The sequence below is a fragment of the Schistocerca gregaria genome, chromosome 2, assembly GCF_023897955.1.
Source record: "Schistocerca gregaria isolate iqSchGreg1 chromosome 2, iqSchGreg1.2, whole genome shotgun sequence".
Classification (NCBI taxonomy): domain Eukaryota; kingdom Metazoa; phylum Arthropoda; class Insecta; order Orthoptera; family Acrididae; genus Schistocerca; species Schistocerca gregaria.
The window spans coordinates 446,905,607-446,923,841 of NC_064921.1; the positions used below are offsets into that span (position 1 = coordinate 446,905,607).

Sequence of the window (18,235 nt, forward strand, 5' to 3'; positions counted from 1 at the left end):
TGCAATGCAGTGGTTGTTGGCTCTGGGTGATGTTTGTTTCCGCTCATAATATTATTGGCACCAATGAAGGTGGCTAACAAATGCTCACATACGCAACTGCTACAGCAACTTTACCTGCCGTGGCGTAACTGGAATCTGCTATGGCCTTGCTGGGTTGTATCGCAGCAGCTGAACCATGTGCCACAGACATCTGTTGTAATCGTGGCTGTGGGCATGGTGGTGGCGGCAGTGGGACAGGTCAGTGCCCTGTCTCAGCAACCATCCCCAGCGGCAGCTGTCCAGCGGTGGTAGGCTGGTATCCTCAGCTTCAGCTTCCATCACATTTGTGGAGGTAGCATTCCAGGATGATAGTGACAGTGCATTACTGCAATGCACCCCAAGTGATGACTCCTATTACAGGTGGCTGTCTGCTGACAGCGTCAGATGGTAGTAATGATTATGACTACAGTAACGGTGTCACTCAGGTGCCTCCAGCTGTGGATCCACATTACGATGTTACTATTACGATGACTGCGATAACAGTGATGACTTAGAACTGGTGGCGGCACTGAGTGACACAGACTTGTGACACTCCAGTGCCTCACAATGTTTGATGATGACAAGCTGGCTGCCATTCCTGAAATATTGCTTTCTGCTGCTAACGTTCGCGGTTCTTCCTCTTCAGTAGGTCTGGTGTTGCTCAGCTGGTGTAACTGACCTGATTACAACCCTCAATGTTGACACCTGGCGTGTGGTGAGGTGCTTCTTGTCACGTCCTTCGCTGGTCAGTGACACAGTATTCTCCTTAATGTTGCTTAACTCAATACTCCACCAATTCACATGTCTCAAGGTAACATACCACTGAGCGGCACATAGATGAATTCTGTTCTCAATATTCCTTCACACTTTAACTAACTTCATTTCTGTAAAACTCCTACCTTTAATCATCTTGTGATGTTGCTGTTATTGTTATGTCCGCACTTGCTGCAAAATGTGAAGAGCAATTTCGTGCTGCAAAATGTGAAGAGCAATTTCGTGCTGCAAAATGTGAAGAGCAATTTCGTCTTATGCAAGACACCTTTTTTCTGTTTTCTACCTTTAACTAATGTAATCGCCGTAATCGTTCAACCCTCTACTGTAATGCAATAAATAGCATTGCTGCCACACTTCAGTTAAACAAGGCAGCAAATCATTAATAATAAACAAATACTGTCAAGCAAATCCTGTTTCAAAACGGATATATCCAGCCTTATATGAAGCTTATATTAAGTTTTTACTAAAGCTACATTTTAAAATAAACATTCTCAGGTCTTCCTCTGTTTTCCACTTCAGCAGTGTCACATTGATCTCGCTGAGGAATACAGCTGGCTGGCAATGCATTTTCAATGTCCTGATGGTGAATGGACAGGCAGGCAGGCAGCTGCCCAGGGCAGATATCTGTGTCCACATGAATAGTAAAGCGTTACAAAGCCAGTTCTAATCAGCCATGCAAAAGCCAGAACCACTTCCTCCTCACAGCTTGCCGACCACAGTGCATGACATAGTGTTATCGGAAGACATTGCAGCATTGCATGACAGGACTGTGCAGTATGCCCCTGCGCCGTAAGGAAATGGCACTTTATGTACGCATGCTATTCTGGAAGTCTTGTAGTAGCCATAAACAGGCTAAAAGGTTAAAAGTCAGATCCAACTTCTAACACCAATATGCAGAATGGCCGAGCTAAGAATGTGGATGAAACTGTAGCCGTTGCATTTAAGAATAATAAGATGAAGGCATAATTGTCACCAAAGTGGTTTCTTGGAAAAGGGGATACAAAGGTTCTTCATAAGTGAGTCATGACAAAAATCTTGAGTGTCTGCTAGCTTGCCATGTTGCTTGTCAAACCCAATAACAGAGAGAATGAGCAGCCTCCCAGGTCCACTACAAATAAAACTCACCTGATCTGATTGGGAAAGGCTTATTGGTGCCTGGGATGTGCCAACACCACAGTATGGCATGTGGGCTCTCGCTTCCCTGCCCCAGGACTGGTGTAAAGATCGAAAGTAGCGAAGCTGTTACAATACTTAGTAGTAATTGTGCTTTGTACAATGCTGCATTTAAAAGTTCAATATTTACTTTAGCTGGGCCCAGAGTTATGACATTCTTCACTTATTTCTGATTTTTACACACTTCATCAGGTGTTATTGCTGAGATGCTCTCTCATGACCAGTCTTTAAACATCTTAGTCTTTATTTTGAGTGAATTTTGTTGACAATGCTGTTTTTCTCAAATGACCTTTAATGTTTGTTCTCCACAGGGACATTATTAAGTAACTTCAATTTTCCATCATTTAAGCATTCAAATTCCCAAGCACTAAGATTTTCTCTAGTAACTTGACAGTTCTCTATAAAACAAATCGTTTATGGCATTGTCTTTGAGTGTCTATATTACCATGATGGTTACTACCAGTAAGTACCCATTATGCTTTATATGTTCTCAGAATATTCAATGATTAATCAGAATACATGATTTAATAGCATTCTCGGAGTTTTGTGGATAATAATTGAGACTCTTCCATGTGTTCTCCATTCTTTAGTATCCCCATTTTAGATATGAAAATAAATGTCTCTTTCTTATGTCATTTCTGCTTCATTTCAGCCAATTCGAAAATATCTATATTGACCTTCATTATCTTTTTTTAATATTTCATTGTCTTCGATGACAATATACCGAATGTTTCATGTACCAATATTCATTGTCTATTTCTGTGCTATTTACCGGATAATCATTCTTGTTTCAAGGCTCAAAGGGAAATTTTGTAATTTGAGATTTGATGTAGCAACCCCAAACATGGACAGCAAGCAAATTTTTAATCATGGTTTTCTACAAATTTAGACTAGGGCTTGGTTTGAATACTTCACTGTAAAACTCAGTTTTCTGGCTTCTCTGCCAAGGCGTGGCAAAACCCTGAACTTCACTGAAGCACACACATCCTGAAAACTTGTTTCTTGTAAAGACTGCTTTCTCTAGTCTCTTTAGTTGTTTTCCCATAGCTTCTCTGGTTTTTTAATGTGAATGATTACAGTATCAATAAAATTCATATTTCAAAGACAAATTATACCTTGTATGATGGAAATGCAACTTTTTTTAAATTCTATTATCATAAAATTCATTGGTTCAAAAGAAAAAATAATTCAAAACTTGAAGTATGGATTGAATTACTAAAAATCTTGCTCAGCTCGTCTTTATTAAGTTCTTTCTTGAAGTAATCTTCTTTTGCCTCAACTTAGGATATTCATTAGGTTTAGTCTTAGAGAACATTATGATAGTTTGAAAAAAAATAAGTAAATAGACATGCATTATGCTTGAGAGTATTGTCAAGACTACCTTGGCAGTACAGGTGTGTCTTGCCCAATCATTATTTTGTTTTTAGGGAGCATTGACAGTGGAACACAAGAAACATAAATTTTGAGTGACTTCAGTACTGCCCAGTCACGATGAGCCCAAGAGCATAATTCTCTAATTGGCAACTAACATGAACTGTGGTAACTATAGAGCCTTACGATTCTTTTATAATGGAACTGTAAACGAGCAAGCAGCGTTATTCATATCAGTGTAACTCAATTACACCCAGAGATAGTAAATGTCCCAAATGGCAGTGGCACATTATAAGCACATGTGAAAGCGAATAAACATGTTAGTAAAGGGCAGACAGAGTTAGTTAGAACTATCCAGAAAAGTCAACCAAGGAAGTCACATGAAGACAGAATGAAAGTAGAAATAAAGCCCTCCAGTTTCCAAACCTGTGGCCTAAATTTTGGCATATAATCAAAATTCATTTCTGCAAGGTTTCTCTCAGCTTTTGTATCTTTTTTCTGTACGGGCAGAAAATCCTCTTAACTCTTAACACAGTAAAATTATGTACTTAACTTAGACTTCATCAATATCTGTTGCATTGACGGGCAAGTTTCTACATCTAACCACATCTCCAAGACCACCCCAAAGCTTTAGTGTGCCACTCTCTCTCTCTCTCTCTCTCTCTCTCTCTCTCTCTCTCTTCTGGTCTTCTGGATGTCATAGATAATCTCACACACCCATTATGGGGATACCATCCTTGGAATAATATATGATGATGGTTTGATAAGTCTGGTAAATTTCCATGAAAGATTAGAACATTTTTGTTGTGCCTTCTCGGATGGTAAGCTTGATTATTCCAAGGATTTTACAAAGAATTTCAACAATGTACAGCACAAAGTTCATTGTTGACAGCTGTCTGAATTGGTTTGAGTGTCAACTGCAATTGAAAATGGAAAAAACAGTTTGTTGCTGTTACCAAATTTGGACTGCCGCACAAATGACACCAGAATTGGATTAAGATCATGTGGGTTCTGCACAATCATTTACTCTGGATTAATGAATTTGAACGTCCTTGGATGAGCACCGAAGATGAAGAACGGTCTGGCCATCCAATGGATGATATCCATTGGATATTCCATGATATATCTAATCGAGAATGCTGAGACTGTAGGCATCTTAACTGAGTGAGTGCATAATATTCTGCATGGAGAATTGGCCATTAAGCTGCTGTGTGTGAGGAGGGTACCACAATTGCTTGCTATAGACCAAAAGTAAATCTAGCACAAAATTTCAACACAATGTCTCATGATGTTTAATCACATTTGCAAGATTTTTTGCAGCGATTTGTGACTGTTGATGAGACCTGGAGCCATCATTAGACGCCAGAGTCATAACGGCAGTAAGAACAATGGACAAAGGTCATTGAAATTGTACCAAAAAAAGGCAAAGGCCATTTTGTTTGCTGGTAATGTGATGGCCTCTGTTTCTGGGATTTCCATGGAATGATCCTCACAGGTCACTTGGAAAAATGCAGAACCACAAGTGGACTGTAGTATGCTTCACTGTTAGATTATTTTAAACTTGCATTGACTGAAAAAAGGCCAAAGTTAGCACACAAAAAAGTGCTCTTTCACCAGTATAATGTAACATCCCACAAATCAGTGAAACAGATGGGCTTTGAATTGGTTCCTCATTCCCCCTGACTACCAGACTTAGCCCCCAAGTGACTTCTTCCTGCTCTCTAAGTTCAAACTTTGGCTCGTTGGGAAGAAACTTTCATCAAATGAGGAAGTGATAGTTGCGGGTCACGAGTATTATGCTGAGTTTGATAGAATGTATTCTTCCAATGGAATCAAAAAGTTGGAGCATCGCCTAAGCAAATGTATATCCCTTGAAGGAGACTATGTCGAGAAATAAGGTGAGTTGTTTATGAAACACATTTTTTAATTGCTTTTTTATGCAACTTATCAAACCACCCCCATATGTGGCAGAAAATGGGAAAGCCATATTCTAGGGATTGGACTCGTAATAAAACTTTTACTCTGTAGCAGAGTGTGCACAGAAATGAACCTTCACAACAGCATAGACAGCATAGAAAGATTCTGTTTGAGCACCAGACTGGTAAACAGTTTCCATATGTTGCATGCACGCACTGCTGCTCTGTGTAATTTCAATTTCCGAGCTTCATATTATTTGTAATTGCACTGTAAAAGTATTTATTCTAAACATAGCTAAGAGTTAACAGATGTGGCTGATTCCTTATATGGGAGACATCTCTGTCAACAATGTTCAGCTCTGTCAACCATTTTTGAAGACAGGTAAATATGTTGGTCAGGATGTTACTGTTTCATTGCCATTCATCATTGCTGTTGTTATTTGTCAAAGTAAATGCCCATTAGTTTATTGTTAAACGTTCTTAATTTTCTCAACTTCTGTTAGCAAATTTAATCGTGTACTTACTACTATTGTGTAATTTATCTGATCATACATTTTCAGTCCCTAAAATGAACAATTGGTCTTATCACATTAATATGTCATTCCTTATCAGACTTTAGTATCCTTGCATTATCTATCAAAGCTGGTTCAAAACTTATGTGAAGAGAAAAATTAATTTCCGTTCCTGACTGTGTGAGCAGGTAGTCAGCTGATGAGAATGGAAGGATATGGAACTTCAGGTAGAACTGTGGTTGTTAAAGCTTCCCTTATGATTAATGACAACTTTGTTGATCACTATTTGCAGTTTTTGTAAATAAAAAATAATTAAAATATGTAAGAAAGATTAAATCTGAAAGATGTAATAACTGTTTAAATTTGTCATAATTATTGCACAAATATTCTATTTCATGCACTCTAATTATTGTCTGCCCAAATTGTTTGCTTTTCTTTTCTGCTCCTTCTGGTGCCAACAAAAATGATGCTGAATACCTCAGCAGAGACCACTCAAAGCTGCCCCCTTTTTATATACTGTGGAAGCAAAATTAAATTTTCCTGTATTCAGAAACAGGTGTAACTAGTCAGTTAAAATTGGGACATTTTTTTATTCGTACTACTAGATGTCACCACGTGATTGAGTCATTGTAATTGCGTGATGCAGTTGAAATTTTGTTAATTCATTTTAAAAAGCAAAGTTTTTTTGCAGTTCATTTTATTTTGTGTGTACAAGTTATACTACTGTTTCATGTGTTAGAGGTTATGTACAGCACAAAACTGTTTTCGTTGGTAACTTATTTACATGTTAAATTTGTAGAAATTACTTGTTTTGATATATCCTCCTGTTGTACAATGAAAAAGACTTGATATTCAAAAGATATTAAATACTAGATAAATAGTTGCCTTATACAGGTGTATCTGTTTGAGGGGAACTACTATTTACTGGCTAAGAAAGCCCAGAGCGAAGTTTGACCAAATCTTTGAGTTTTATAAATTGAGTACTCAATAGCTAGTTCAGTGTAGATGGTGCCTATGCATTTAAATCTCACTAATTTTGTATTATTGTTTGTACAAGCGATTGTATTTTTTGGTATGCTGTTGTAGAGGTAAGTATTATGCAAGTGAAGCTAAAGTTCTGGACACCTCCATTCCATTAAGTTCATAACACTTTAGCACATTGTATCAAGATTTTGCTTCCTTGTTGGAAGTGAAACTTTTTAAGAGATTTCATGTAAAATTGTCTTTATTAATTAAATGAAAATGGTGGTATTAAGATGAAATTAAAAATTATAGGTAAAGTCATCAAATTTATGGGACAGCAGAGTGTAACTAATTTGTACCTGAATTACTGATTCAGCATGTTCCATTAACAAAACTTTAAAAGTTAACAACATAATCTAAATTTTTCACAAACTGAAGGCATGTTATTTCATACTTGCAGGAGATGTTGCTTGGCGATTGTATGATACATACGGATTCCCTGTAGATCTGACACAGTTAATGTGTGAAGAGAAAGGATTAGTTGTAGATATGACAGGTTATGAAGAAGCCAGAAAAGAGGCACAGGTACAGAAAATACCATTATTATATGAATCGAATTATAAAATAAATTGTAATGTAATATGGATATTTATGCCTTACAAATGTTTTGAATGTGTAGATTCTTTCCCAAGGCAAAGGTGTTGGTGCAGATACCCAAATTGCATTAGATGTCCATGCACTTACACGTCTTCAGAATGAAGGCATCCCAGTGACAGATGATCTCCCAAAATATAATTACCATGCTACATCAACAGGAAAGGACGCTGATTACGGTAAATGTTTGGGAAGAAAAAGTTTTGCTTGAATTATGCTCTAAAGTAAAGTTGGGAAATCATAAATTGTTTTCTGACAACATTATGAAAAGGATGGTAGCCACTCATCTTTTGGCGGAGATGCTGAGTTGCAGATAAGCACAAGTAAGATTTCAGCTTAAAAGGCCTTCATCAGAAATACACACACACACATTGACTCACACTCAAACAAATGCAAATCATACACACGTGACCTCAGTCTGGCCACTGAGACCGACCTCAGCACAGACTGTGGTTGTGGACACAGGCAGGTGCATGCATGGGCCATTGCACATTGTCTATTTCTGATGAAGAGCTTTTTGGCTGAAAGCTTACTTGATGACAATTTTTTGTTGTGCCTATCTGTGACTCAACATCTCCGCTACATGGAGTAGCAACTACCCTGTGAGTGTGCATCCTGCACGCACCGGTGCGTGCATGTGGACTTTGTCTGTTTCTGATGAAGACCTTTTTGGTTGAAAGCTTACTTGCTAACAGTCTCCAAGTTTTGCCAATCTGCGATTCATCTCCCCTGTATAGAGTAGCAACTATCCTTTTCATAATATTGTCATTATTCCATGTGGATTTTCCATTGTTTGATAAATTATTTTCTGTTACAGTAGTGGTGCTTACAGTCTATATTTAATAATATTCCTGTTAAATGAATTGTATGAAATTGTAGCACCCAGAAATAAAAGTGTGAACAAATCCAGACTCTTTGTGAGTAGCAACAGTAAGTGATTAAGACTGCGGAGGGATGTTGTACACACAGGGCCAGCACTGTCATCACAGTGTGAACTGGAAAGTAACTGTCATGCCAACCTATTTGATCAAGAGCCATAAACAAACTGGAAAGCAGAAAACAAATACTAGTATGTCTCGCGGACATTGAAGGGTAAAATATCAGTATATGAGTGAGTTTGAGAGCAGGGAAAATTATACAATCTCTTAAGTGGGCTTGTCATTTTGTATTGAGTATGTTTCTATGACAGTGATGAGTATGTGGAATCAATGGCCTCAAGGAGGGTCGTGTGGTGATCAGTGTGTACTGTACCAGACAAGTTCATTACAGATTGGGTTGAATGTCATCTTGTTTACCTTACTGTAACCATCCAGGCACATTTATCCACCATTGCATGTACATGCTGGAATATTGCAAGTCTCCTAACTGACAGTGTTAACAGTTTGAGAATTCATGCAGTAAGGCTGGACATATGCACATCATCACGGTGGCTGCCATTCTCTAGAAATCAAAAGTACCCTGACCTGCTATAAGCACATGATAATCTCCGAGGGTATTTTGAGTGACAAAATTTGAGGTTTTCTTTGTTGTGTTCCATTTCAACCCACTGTGCAACAATGGTTCCTGATATGTTGGGCTCTGATGTGATAACAACTTGCTGGCAGCTTATTATTCCTCCAATGCCCGTGTCTCACCTTCTTACCCCTATGTCTGCTGCCTCTCCCTCCCAGATTTGTATAATGGACTCTTGCTGCCTCCTTCCAAGCTGCCAACTACCACTCCCCAATCCTTCTCCCACTTCCTGCCTCATTTTCCTGTCTGCATCACGTGTGTGACTGAGGTAGAATTTCCAGCCAGTACTTACCTTTAGGATGCAAAATATCAGTACTGCCACCTCCAGAGTTCAGGGAAACTAGTAATGAAGCACATCTTTGCACACATCACCACCTAACACATCTGCCGTCCCCTTTTTTCATTATAATCATCTTTTCATTATACAGGGTGAGTATAATTAAAGTTAAACTTTCAAAACACTATAGAAATAACATCACTGGTCGGAATGACGTCAAATTACAACAGAATATTATTGGAGAAGGGGGAGAAAGTATGGTAGAAGAAAAAAAATGGTGTGATGCACTGTATGTGTCAGAGTACATAAATGAAAACACCTTTCATCTGCACGACCCATTGAATTTGGTATAAACACGCCAGGTACACAGCTTTTCCTCCTTTCGTGTCTGCTACGTTCACCATGACTGTCTCAATGCAGGATCGCACTCTGCTTGTAAAGCTGTATTACAATAAGGGTTTGAAAAAAGCCGTTGGTCTGAGAAAATGATTCAAAAAGACAAGTACTCTTGGTGTGCAACCTGGTAGAGGAAGGATACTAATAGCTTCAACATCAGTGGAAATGGTGGCCACAGCAGTGCAGGAGGAGACGAGTGGTGGTGTGCAAATGTGTAGTGTATGGAGAATTGCCTGAACATTGGAGATCCCTGTGAGCACAGTGCATAAAATCCTAGGAAACTTCCTTCTTTGTTATCCATTCAAAATTACCCATGTGCATGAGTTGCTTCCTGTTGACCTACCAGCAAGAGAGACCTTCAGAATTTCTTGCTCTCATGAAAGTGGACAGTGATTGGCCATGGAAAATTTTGTGGACGGACAAAGCCCACTTCCGTCTGACAGGTTATGTCAGTACACAGAATTGGTCAAATATGAGCAAAGGAAAGTCCACACGCAAATCAACCAGTACCACTTCATCCTGAAAATATCACTGTGTTGTGCAGGTTATGGCATCATTTATCATATGGTCATATTTTTTCAGAGAGACAGGTGCTTCCAGTCCTGTTACTTGTACCATCACGGGTAAGTGCTATGAGTGTCTTTTGCGCAACATCACTCCAGCTGTCCAACAGCATGGATGTGTGGATGGTATCATTTTTATGCAATATGACCCACCTCCGCACATTGCAAATCCAGTTAAGCAGCTGCTGAAGCGCCATTTCGGAAATGCTGGAATTATCAGGTGCCATTTCCCTACAACCTGGCCGTCCCAATCTCCTGATCTTAATCTGTGTGACTACTGGCTGTGGGACCATCTGAAAGCTGTTGTGTTCAATGTTCCGACTGCAAACGTAGCTGCATTGAAGCCATGCATTGTGCAACACATTCTGAACGTGGCGCTGGAACACTTTGATTATCTGTGGAACATGCTGTTTCTCGATTTCAAATTGCAGTAAACAGTGGGCATCATATTGAACATGTTTTTTTCCAGTCTCACAGAAATTAATAATGCGATTCAGTTTTGATCGATGCTTTTTATGCAGTTTTTGGCCTCAGCATTATTAAAAACTGATTTTTCCCATCCAATGTGATATTACCTTTCCATGATAAATGGGCTTATGTAACTAACAGTATCTCACCTGTACACCCATGCACACTAAGTAGTACAGTTTGTTTAATGTCAAACGTACACCTTAGGTATTGTTGCATGATTCAATTGTCATTTGTAGTCGACCACTATTAAGTTATGATGCTTACAGCACCATTTATTGCTACATTTTGTAACTATTTATTTTTCTTCTGCCACACATTTTCCCCCTTCTCCGATAATATTCCGCTGCAATTTGACGTCATTCTGATCAGTGGTTTGAAAGTTTAACTTTAATTATAATCACCCTGTACCTTCTGTAATTTTGTTATTTGTTTTGTGCCTCTGTTTCCTTTTTCTATTCGTTTTTATTATACATTGTTGTTCTCAGTCCTCCATATACCCCCAACCACATCTCTAGTTTCAGTTGTGCTGTTCATTTTTCATCTCTCTCTCCCTCCATCATCTCTGGACTGAAGTTGGTGCAGTGATTACTGATTATGTTATATCTTTGACACCATACCCCTTTCATCATTGTCTTCCTTCAGACTCACTCCCTTCCCTCCCACCAACAGGTAGGCCTCTCTCTTCTTGTCATCTATAGTTTTCCTCTTGAAGGTAAGTACAGGACAGTAATTGTATCTCGTGTACTGTAGGTTCATGATTTTGTTGAATGCTTTTCCTGTGGATAAATCAGGTATAGGGTTGGCTGGAACCTTACTTGCTATAGTTCTTTATCAAACACTGCTGACGCTTTCTGGAACTGCTTACAAACTGCAGTCAGAAAGATTCCTCAGTAATATATTCAAAGCAGGACGTTTAGAGTACTAAGCTTTTCCATCCCATACTGGACTACACCGCAACTCAAAGAATTCCATAATCCAGATCATTTATGTATTATCACAAATCCAGTTGTGCTAAGTTCATTTCATTCACATGTATACCTCTTGGCTTTGTAGTTTTCATAGATGTTAGTGCATTTCATTGTGAGACAGAGTATTTTATATTTGCTTAAATTAATTTATTTCAGAATTTGGACCGTGTATTGGGGAAGTGGTTGCAATATATTACATGAAAGAGTTTGTGAATGAAGTCACCTCTGGTCAAGAATGTGGGATAATTCTTGATAAGACGTCGTTTTATGCTCAGCAGGGAGGCCAAATATATGATGAAGGTTACATGGTGAAAGTTACAGATGAGGTAATATTAGCTAAAAAATTTGTGGTTGATTGCTTTTTAAACTGCTGTTTTCCTCTGTTCTTTTTCCTTGCCACTAGTGGTCTCATAATTTCAAATTTATTTACAGAATGTAGAGTTTTCTGTGAGAAATGTGCAGGTCTTTGGAGGATATGTGTTGCATATTGGAACTGCTGAAGGAAAAATTCAAAAAGGAGACAGAATGTCACTTCATTTGGATACTGTTCGAAGGAGGTTGGTAATGAACAATCATACAGGTACACATGTACTCAATTTTGCACTGAGAGCTATTCTTAAGACTGAAGTAGACCAGAAAGGATCACTGGTGGCTCCCGATAGACTTCGTTTTGACTTCACAAATAAGGTAATTTTATCTCACATCCCCCTCCTCTGTCATCCTTTGATTAATACAGCCATACCTGTCTTGCAAGAATTAACAAAAAACTTTTAGTTTTAATTACTATCAATTATTAGAACTGTATTTTTTATTTGCAGGGACCAATGTCAGTGCAACAGGTAAAAGAAACTGAAAGTGTGTCAGTGAATATGATACAGCGCAATGAACCAGTTTATGCGAAGGAATCGCATCTAGCAACAGCAAAAACAATCAAGGGTTTACGAGCAGTTTTCGATGAAGTTTATCCTGATCCTGTTAGAATAGTTTCAATAGGTGTGCCTATTGAGAAACTAGAATCTGATCCTTTTGGACCTGCTGGAGACAATACTTCAGTTGAATTCTGTGGTGGAACGTGAGTCATTGTGATTTACATTTGCAGTTTTGTGACCATGCATTTACATATAACTGTGTCAAGTGAATTCAGAAAAGCCTCCAAATTACAAGCCTCTGAAAGAGGAAGTTGTGAAGCAAAATATAAGTTTAATTACCACACTTTCAAAATTCCTTTCAGCACTAAACTTTATCATCTTTTCCAAATCTGTGATGTAATTACTTTTCCTTGTGTAGATAGCAACACCACCAACGTTATGCTGCTTTCTATTTCTGGTACTGTGTAACAACTATGTACAAGAGGAGCCAGATTTGTAATAGAGCCTTCAAAATATCTAGTTTGTTTCCTAAATCTTACACATACTAATAAGAAAGATAAATTTGTTGCTTGTAATTGTTAATCTTTATGGGGCACCATGATGTTGCACAGATTGGAACTGTCTAGTTAAAGAAACTGAGTAGACATCTTCTGCTTGTAAGTGGATATGGAATTTTGCTTTGACCTCTGTATTAGGCCCCTACCAGCGGCCTTTTTTTTTTTTTTTTTTTTTTTTTTTTTTTTTTTTTTTTTTTTTTTTTGATTACAGAATTCTTTTGCTGCTTGGAATACACTTTACTCCTGCAGTATAACTCCCTTCTCTAAGTACTAGAAATGAGACACTGTATAAGTGAGCAGGACTGTGTTAACAGTTTAAGAAACTTAAAATTTGCTTGGTTTCATTTTCGAAGTTTTCATTCATGAACAAAAGTGTCACAAAGCAATATTCTTTGACAATTTATTTGAGGACTCTTCAGATGAGTATCAGCAGTGGCCTGAAACTGTGCTATGTTGTCCAATGTTTGTTGTACTTGTTATGGGCCATATGATTGCGCGCAGTTGCTATTCTAAGGTCCAGTTATCTAAAAGATTTACAATACCATGACAGGTATTGTTCTGAAAATCTAACATTATTTTCTTTAATTTCATTCTTCATTAATACATAAATATTAACTGGACCTCGTGAGACATGTATCACAAGTGCTTGTTTCAACAGGTGCTATGTCAGTACATCACATGTATACACTTTGTACCTCCTTATTTATACTTTATTTACAGAAAATCATTCAGGTACATCAAAACAATGAGGAAAAGGAAAACTTTATCGGTTTTCTATCACAGTTTGTCTCACCTTCTCATAAGCAGGATTACTAGAACCTTTGTTTAAATTTCTTGTGACAACTGGTGTAAGTTGTTGAATTGAACTTCACACCTAGTTTAACTAGACTGCTTATTTTGTGATTCATTCTACTAGGAAATTTTGTGAATGAGTACTGCATTATTTATTTTTCTGTAACTTTTCAAATTGCGCAATAATTGTGTTGCACTAAATTTAAACTATTTTCACTGTTTTTCACAGCTATATCAAGAGATTGAAATTTATTGTTCAAATTCTAGCATGGTTTCCGTATGCATCTACCAATGTTTTTTTACTTCAAGTTTACTTATGTCGATTTTTATGAGACTGGTTAAACATTGCAAACTGGACACACATTCGTTCAACTTTGAAATTTCAAGCTTTCAGTTTGCACACACTTAAGTTTTCCAGTGAAATTAAACTTTTTCTTGGAGCCACACAATAGACTTTTAAAACACCAATATCTTTAATAGATCATTTCATACATCCTATTATAATGATTGATGTAAATTATTCCATTGCTTACAAAAATTAGGCGCAGTAGAATAAGCTGTTTAGTGAAGAAAAAAATATTGTACTGTCAGAAATACGAAAATGGAGCAATCCTGAAAAGAAAAAATGACATTTTTGTTCTTCTAGTATATTTGTTTTCAACCTTAAATGTAAAGTTGTTCTACCAGGAAGTGACTAGAAACCATAAATAAGAAAAAACTCATATTATGAAAAAGTTGACATGAATGTTTTAAAAGCAGAATGGTGCATTTTGGGAAAAGTCTATGTGCAGTGTGCTCTGGTCATTTTTCTTCTTATAGATTTCACATCTTTTGAGAAAAATAGGAGTCTGGGAAAGATATTGTAGTTGCGTTCATTGATATAACAAAGGCTTATGACACTATTTGAAAGGCAGAGAGATGGCAAGGTCTGAATAGACTGGAATCGTCAAAAGAAATGTGTCTTAACATCAGAAGCATGTACAACGAATGTCTGAATTATGTTACAATAGAGGGCAGTGAGAAAATATGCTGCCACCAGTGCTCTTTACTATAGTCATGGACAACATCGTAAGAAAAGTTCAGCAAGGATCAGCAGCAGATGTTATGAAAATCATAGCATAAGCAAGTGATGTGATGATTTGGGAAGAAAACGAGCAGAAGTCAGAAGGAAAATTGAACAGAAATTGAAAGAATAACTAAATATCTGGAAGAGAGTGATTGAAAAAGCAGACATGGAAATAAACTTAACAAAAAGTGAAGTAATGAAAATCAGCAGGAAAAATGAAGAAATGAAGGATGTGAGTTGTAAAGGAGAAATTATTGAACAAGTAGATGCTTTCAAATATCTAGCTTCTGAATTAACTAAGAAGGAAACCTCGAGGATGATATTGTGGAGAGAATTGAAAATTATGTAGAATTTCTAATTATTGTGTATCAAATGTAATTAAAAATTGGAAAATAATTGCTAAAACAAAGATCATGATATGCAAGTCATATTGTCTGGCAGTTTTGACCTATGGACCAGAATGTTGGATCTGGACAAAGAAAGATCTGAGCAGAATACATGCAATAGATGCACTTTTTACAATGCATCCTGGGCAAGACTAGAAGGGACCGGATAAGGAATAAGACAATATGAAACACACTTCAAATTAGTGCCTAAAAAGAAACTATGGAGAAAAATAGGCTTAAACAATTTGGCCAATTTTTAGAAAAAACAAGACAAGAAAGACTTCTAAGAAGAGCCCTAGAGTGGACAGAATCTGGACGAAGAGCAATCAGAATATCATGAACAAGAGAGGGATCAGGTGAAGGATGATGTGAACTGAACAGGATTATAATGGGAGGAGAATTACGAATGTGCGAGAAAAGAGAAGCTTGAAAGAGGCTCTGAACAACATATATAATCAGAAATATTTCAGGAAGAGTAGTAGTTTTACTTCTTTTCATATGCTTAGAATATACTAAGGAGCACAATAAATCTGGTCTCTCCAGGCATGTTCATTGCTTGTTTAGAGTATAGATTAATTACATTTGCAGATGTAACATATTTCAGTTCCCTTGTCAGATAGGCTATAAAGAGAACATTGCAGTCAGAAAACAGAACTGGATTTTATAGGTACATCTGCCTTGTAAGTTGTTGTTTGTTTTGACAGAGTAAGGAAAAGTATGCAAATCTAATGTGTTCAAATTCAATATTTCTTTCCCAATTTATTAAATAGAATTACTGTAGATAAATAATAAAATCACTTCTACCTTTTGATACTGTAACTCATTAGATGCATTGATATATTTTGTATATTGTTCTGTATTAAATGCAAAATTCAATCAAGAAAACTGTTGAAATTAAAGTGACAGACTCACTGACCAGTAGAAACACTTAAAGCAGTAATCCTAGTTTCCCATATCAATTGTTTATTCCTCAGGGAAGCAAGAGAGATTTGTTGAGAGAAGTTGGAAAAAAGGGGGGGGGGGAGAGAGAGGCAAAGTATCTTCATTTTAGTGCCCCCTCTCACCCTCACAGCATACGGGCCCCACCCAGAATAAGATCTGAGTGACCTTCTCCCCTTACCCCACCAATCCCTTTCCAACCGTCCTTTTTTTTCTCACTTTCTTATGGTTCTGAAACTAAAGTTAATAATTTCTACTTTGTTTTTATTGGTAATAATAGAACTTGTGCTATCCAAAGGTTTTTACAGCCAGCTATTCTATTTCAATATTTTACTCAATGTTCTTGAGACCTACAGCAGTTGAGATACCTGTTTTGATTAAATGCAAGTTCCACTTCTTTGCAGGCACTTACATCAGTCTGGGCACATTGGAGACTTCATCATTGCAAGTGAGGAGGCAATTGCTAAAGGCATAAGAAGAATTGTAGCTCTGACTGGTCCAGAAGCTGCAAAGGTTGTTCAAATATATTATTATTTCCTGTTGGGAAAATTGGAGTGTGAATAGAAAATATTCTATGTGCCCTTTTTCACGAAATGCATTTTCAGTTGTTGCGCTCTCGGTACTTGGTTGCTTTTCCTTAGACTTGATCCAGATGCCAAACAAAGGAAAAAGTGTTTTGAACATGTATTATTAGATGGCACGTAGTCTGTATGCCATGCTGTGCTTTGCCTTGGAGATCAAAAATTTAAAATATTTTTTATTAGTTGTTACATCCTGCCTACTCATAAAGTATGGAGTGCCTAGGAAACCTGCTTTCTTGGATAGCTAGACAACAATTCAAGAAAATCATAATGAATTTTATTACAGAAATTAAACAACAATAATTAACTTTGAGAAATACAAATGTGTTGTAAGCAAAGGGCGACATGCAAAATAAACAATGTCCTTCAGTATAATGATTCCAATACAAGTGAAGTAATACCGTGGATGCTTCTATCCAGCTCGCTGGTCTTTGCGCTTCTGTAAAACTGGGCCGCAACCAGTCGGCATGGCGCTTCTGTCCTTTTTGTTGAAACTGTAGGTGGGTACGAAACGTAAGGGGTTATCAAAGCTTCCATTCAGAGCCATACCATCAGACTCTGTATACCAATCGGGCAGAATCACCATAAGCACTGACACAATCACCCACCCAATGCAGCAGGATGAAGATACCCGTTTGGTAAAATGCTGTATCCTGCTGTGTGAAGAGGACTACAACTGGCTGCTGCATATTCTCACCCCTCAGGAGTAATTGACCCTTCAAGGCAATTTTCCCCCTCCAAGTGACTGAAGGCATGATAATTGCATAGGGAAAGGTATGGGGAAGGATCAGGACTGTGGGATTGGTGCTAGAATGTTTTCCACATGAGTTGGCATCATCCTTAATGGATGAGCCTCCCAGATCAACAAGCATCTCGGGTTGAATCATGACAAGCACAGAATTTGGAACACTGTTACAGCAGTTTTCGACAGAAATGCTCCCCCATTCACATTCTTTGTTCTCCAATTGATGTTTACCGGTATTCATTGTTTGGCAGTCAAGAAAAGAATGAGGATCAATTTATTAATAATGTCAAAAGTTAGCATTTCTGCGTTTAGTGCATGCGTGTCAGGTTGCTACAAATGCCACACTTAAATCTTGCCTACGTGTCCATGCATACTTAAATAACCACATCAGAGTCATGATATGTTGCATACATGCTGCAGCAGTGCCCTCAAAGGAAATTTTTTGTTGCCCCTTATACATGTGGATTCTTGCAAAGAAGAAAATGGCAAACAGCCACAGTCAGTAATCCAATTTCAAGCCAACAGGCTCATCTTCAAACAGCTGTTCGTGTTTGTATTACATTTGTTGTTGTTTACATTAATTCTTGGATGAAAAGCAGCCAACAGCTAATATGAACAGTAACAAATGTAAAATAAATCTAAACAGCCATCTGGAGATACACTTCTCAGTTTCAAACAAGCAATGATGCTATTTGTATGAAGACATAGCTTTATTAACAATGGCTGGTTGAA

At 37.6% G+C, this 18,235-nt stretch overlaps 1 protein-coding gene across 1 annotated transcript in view; it reads left to right on the forward strand.

Moving 5' to 3' along the window:
- Window positions 1-18,235, forward strand: part of LOC126325453 (alanine--tRNA ligase, cytoplasmic) — a 185,721-nt gene that overhangs the window by 135,128 nt on the left and 32,358 nt on the right. Inside the window, exons 10-15 of the mRNA XM_049995175.1 lie at window positions 7,188-7,312; window positions 7,407-7,560; window positions 11,725-11,894; window positions 12,001-12,255; window positions 12,387-12,640; window positions 16,582-16,690. Coding sequence (XP_049851132.1) covers window positions 7,188-7,312; window positions 7,407-7,560; window positions 11,725-11,894; window positions 12,001-12,255; window positions 12,387-12,640; window positions 16,582-16,690 — 1,067 coding nt within the window. The remainder of the gene's footprint in view (window positions 1-7,187; window positions 7,313-7,406; window positions 7,561-11,724; window positions 11,895-12,000; window positions 12,256-12,386; window positions 12,641-16,581; window positions 16,691-18,235) is intronic.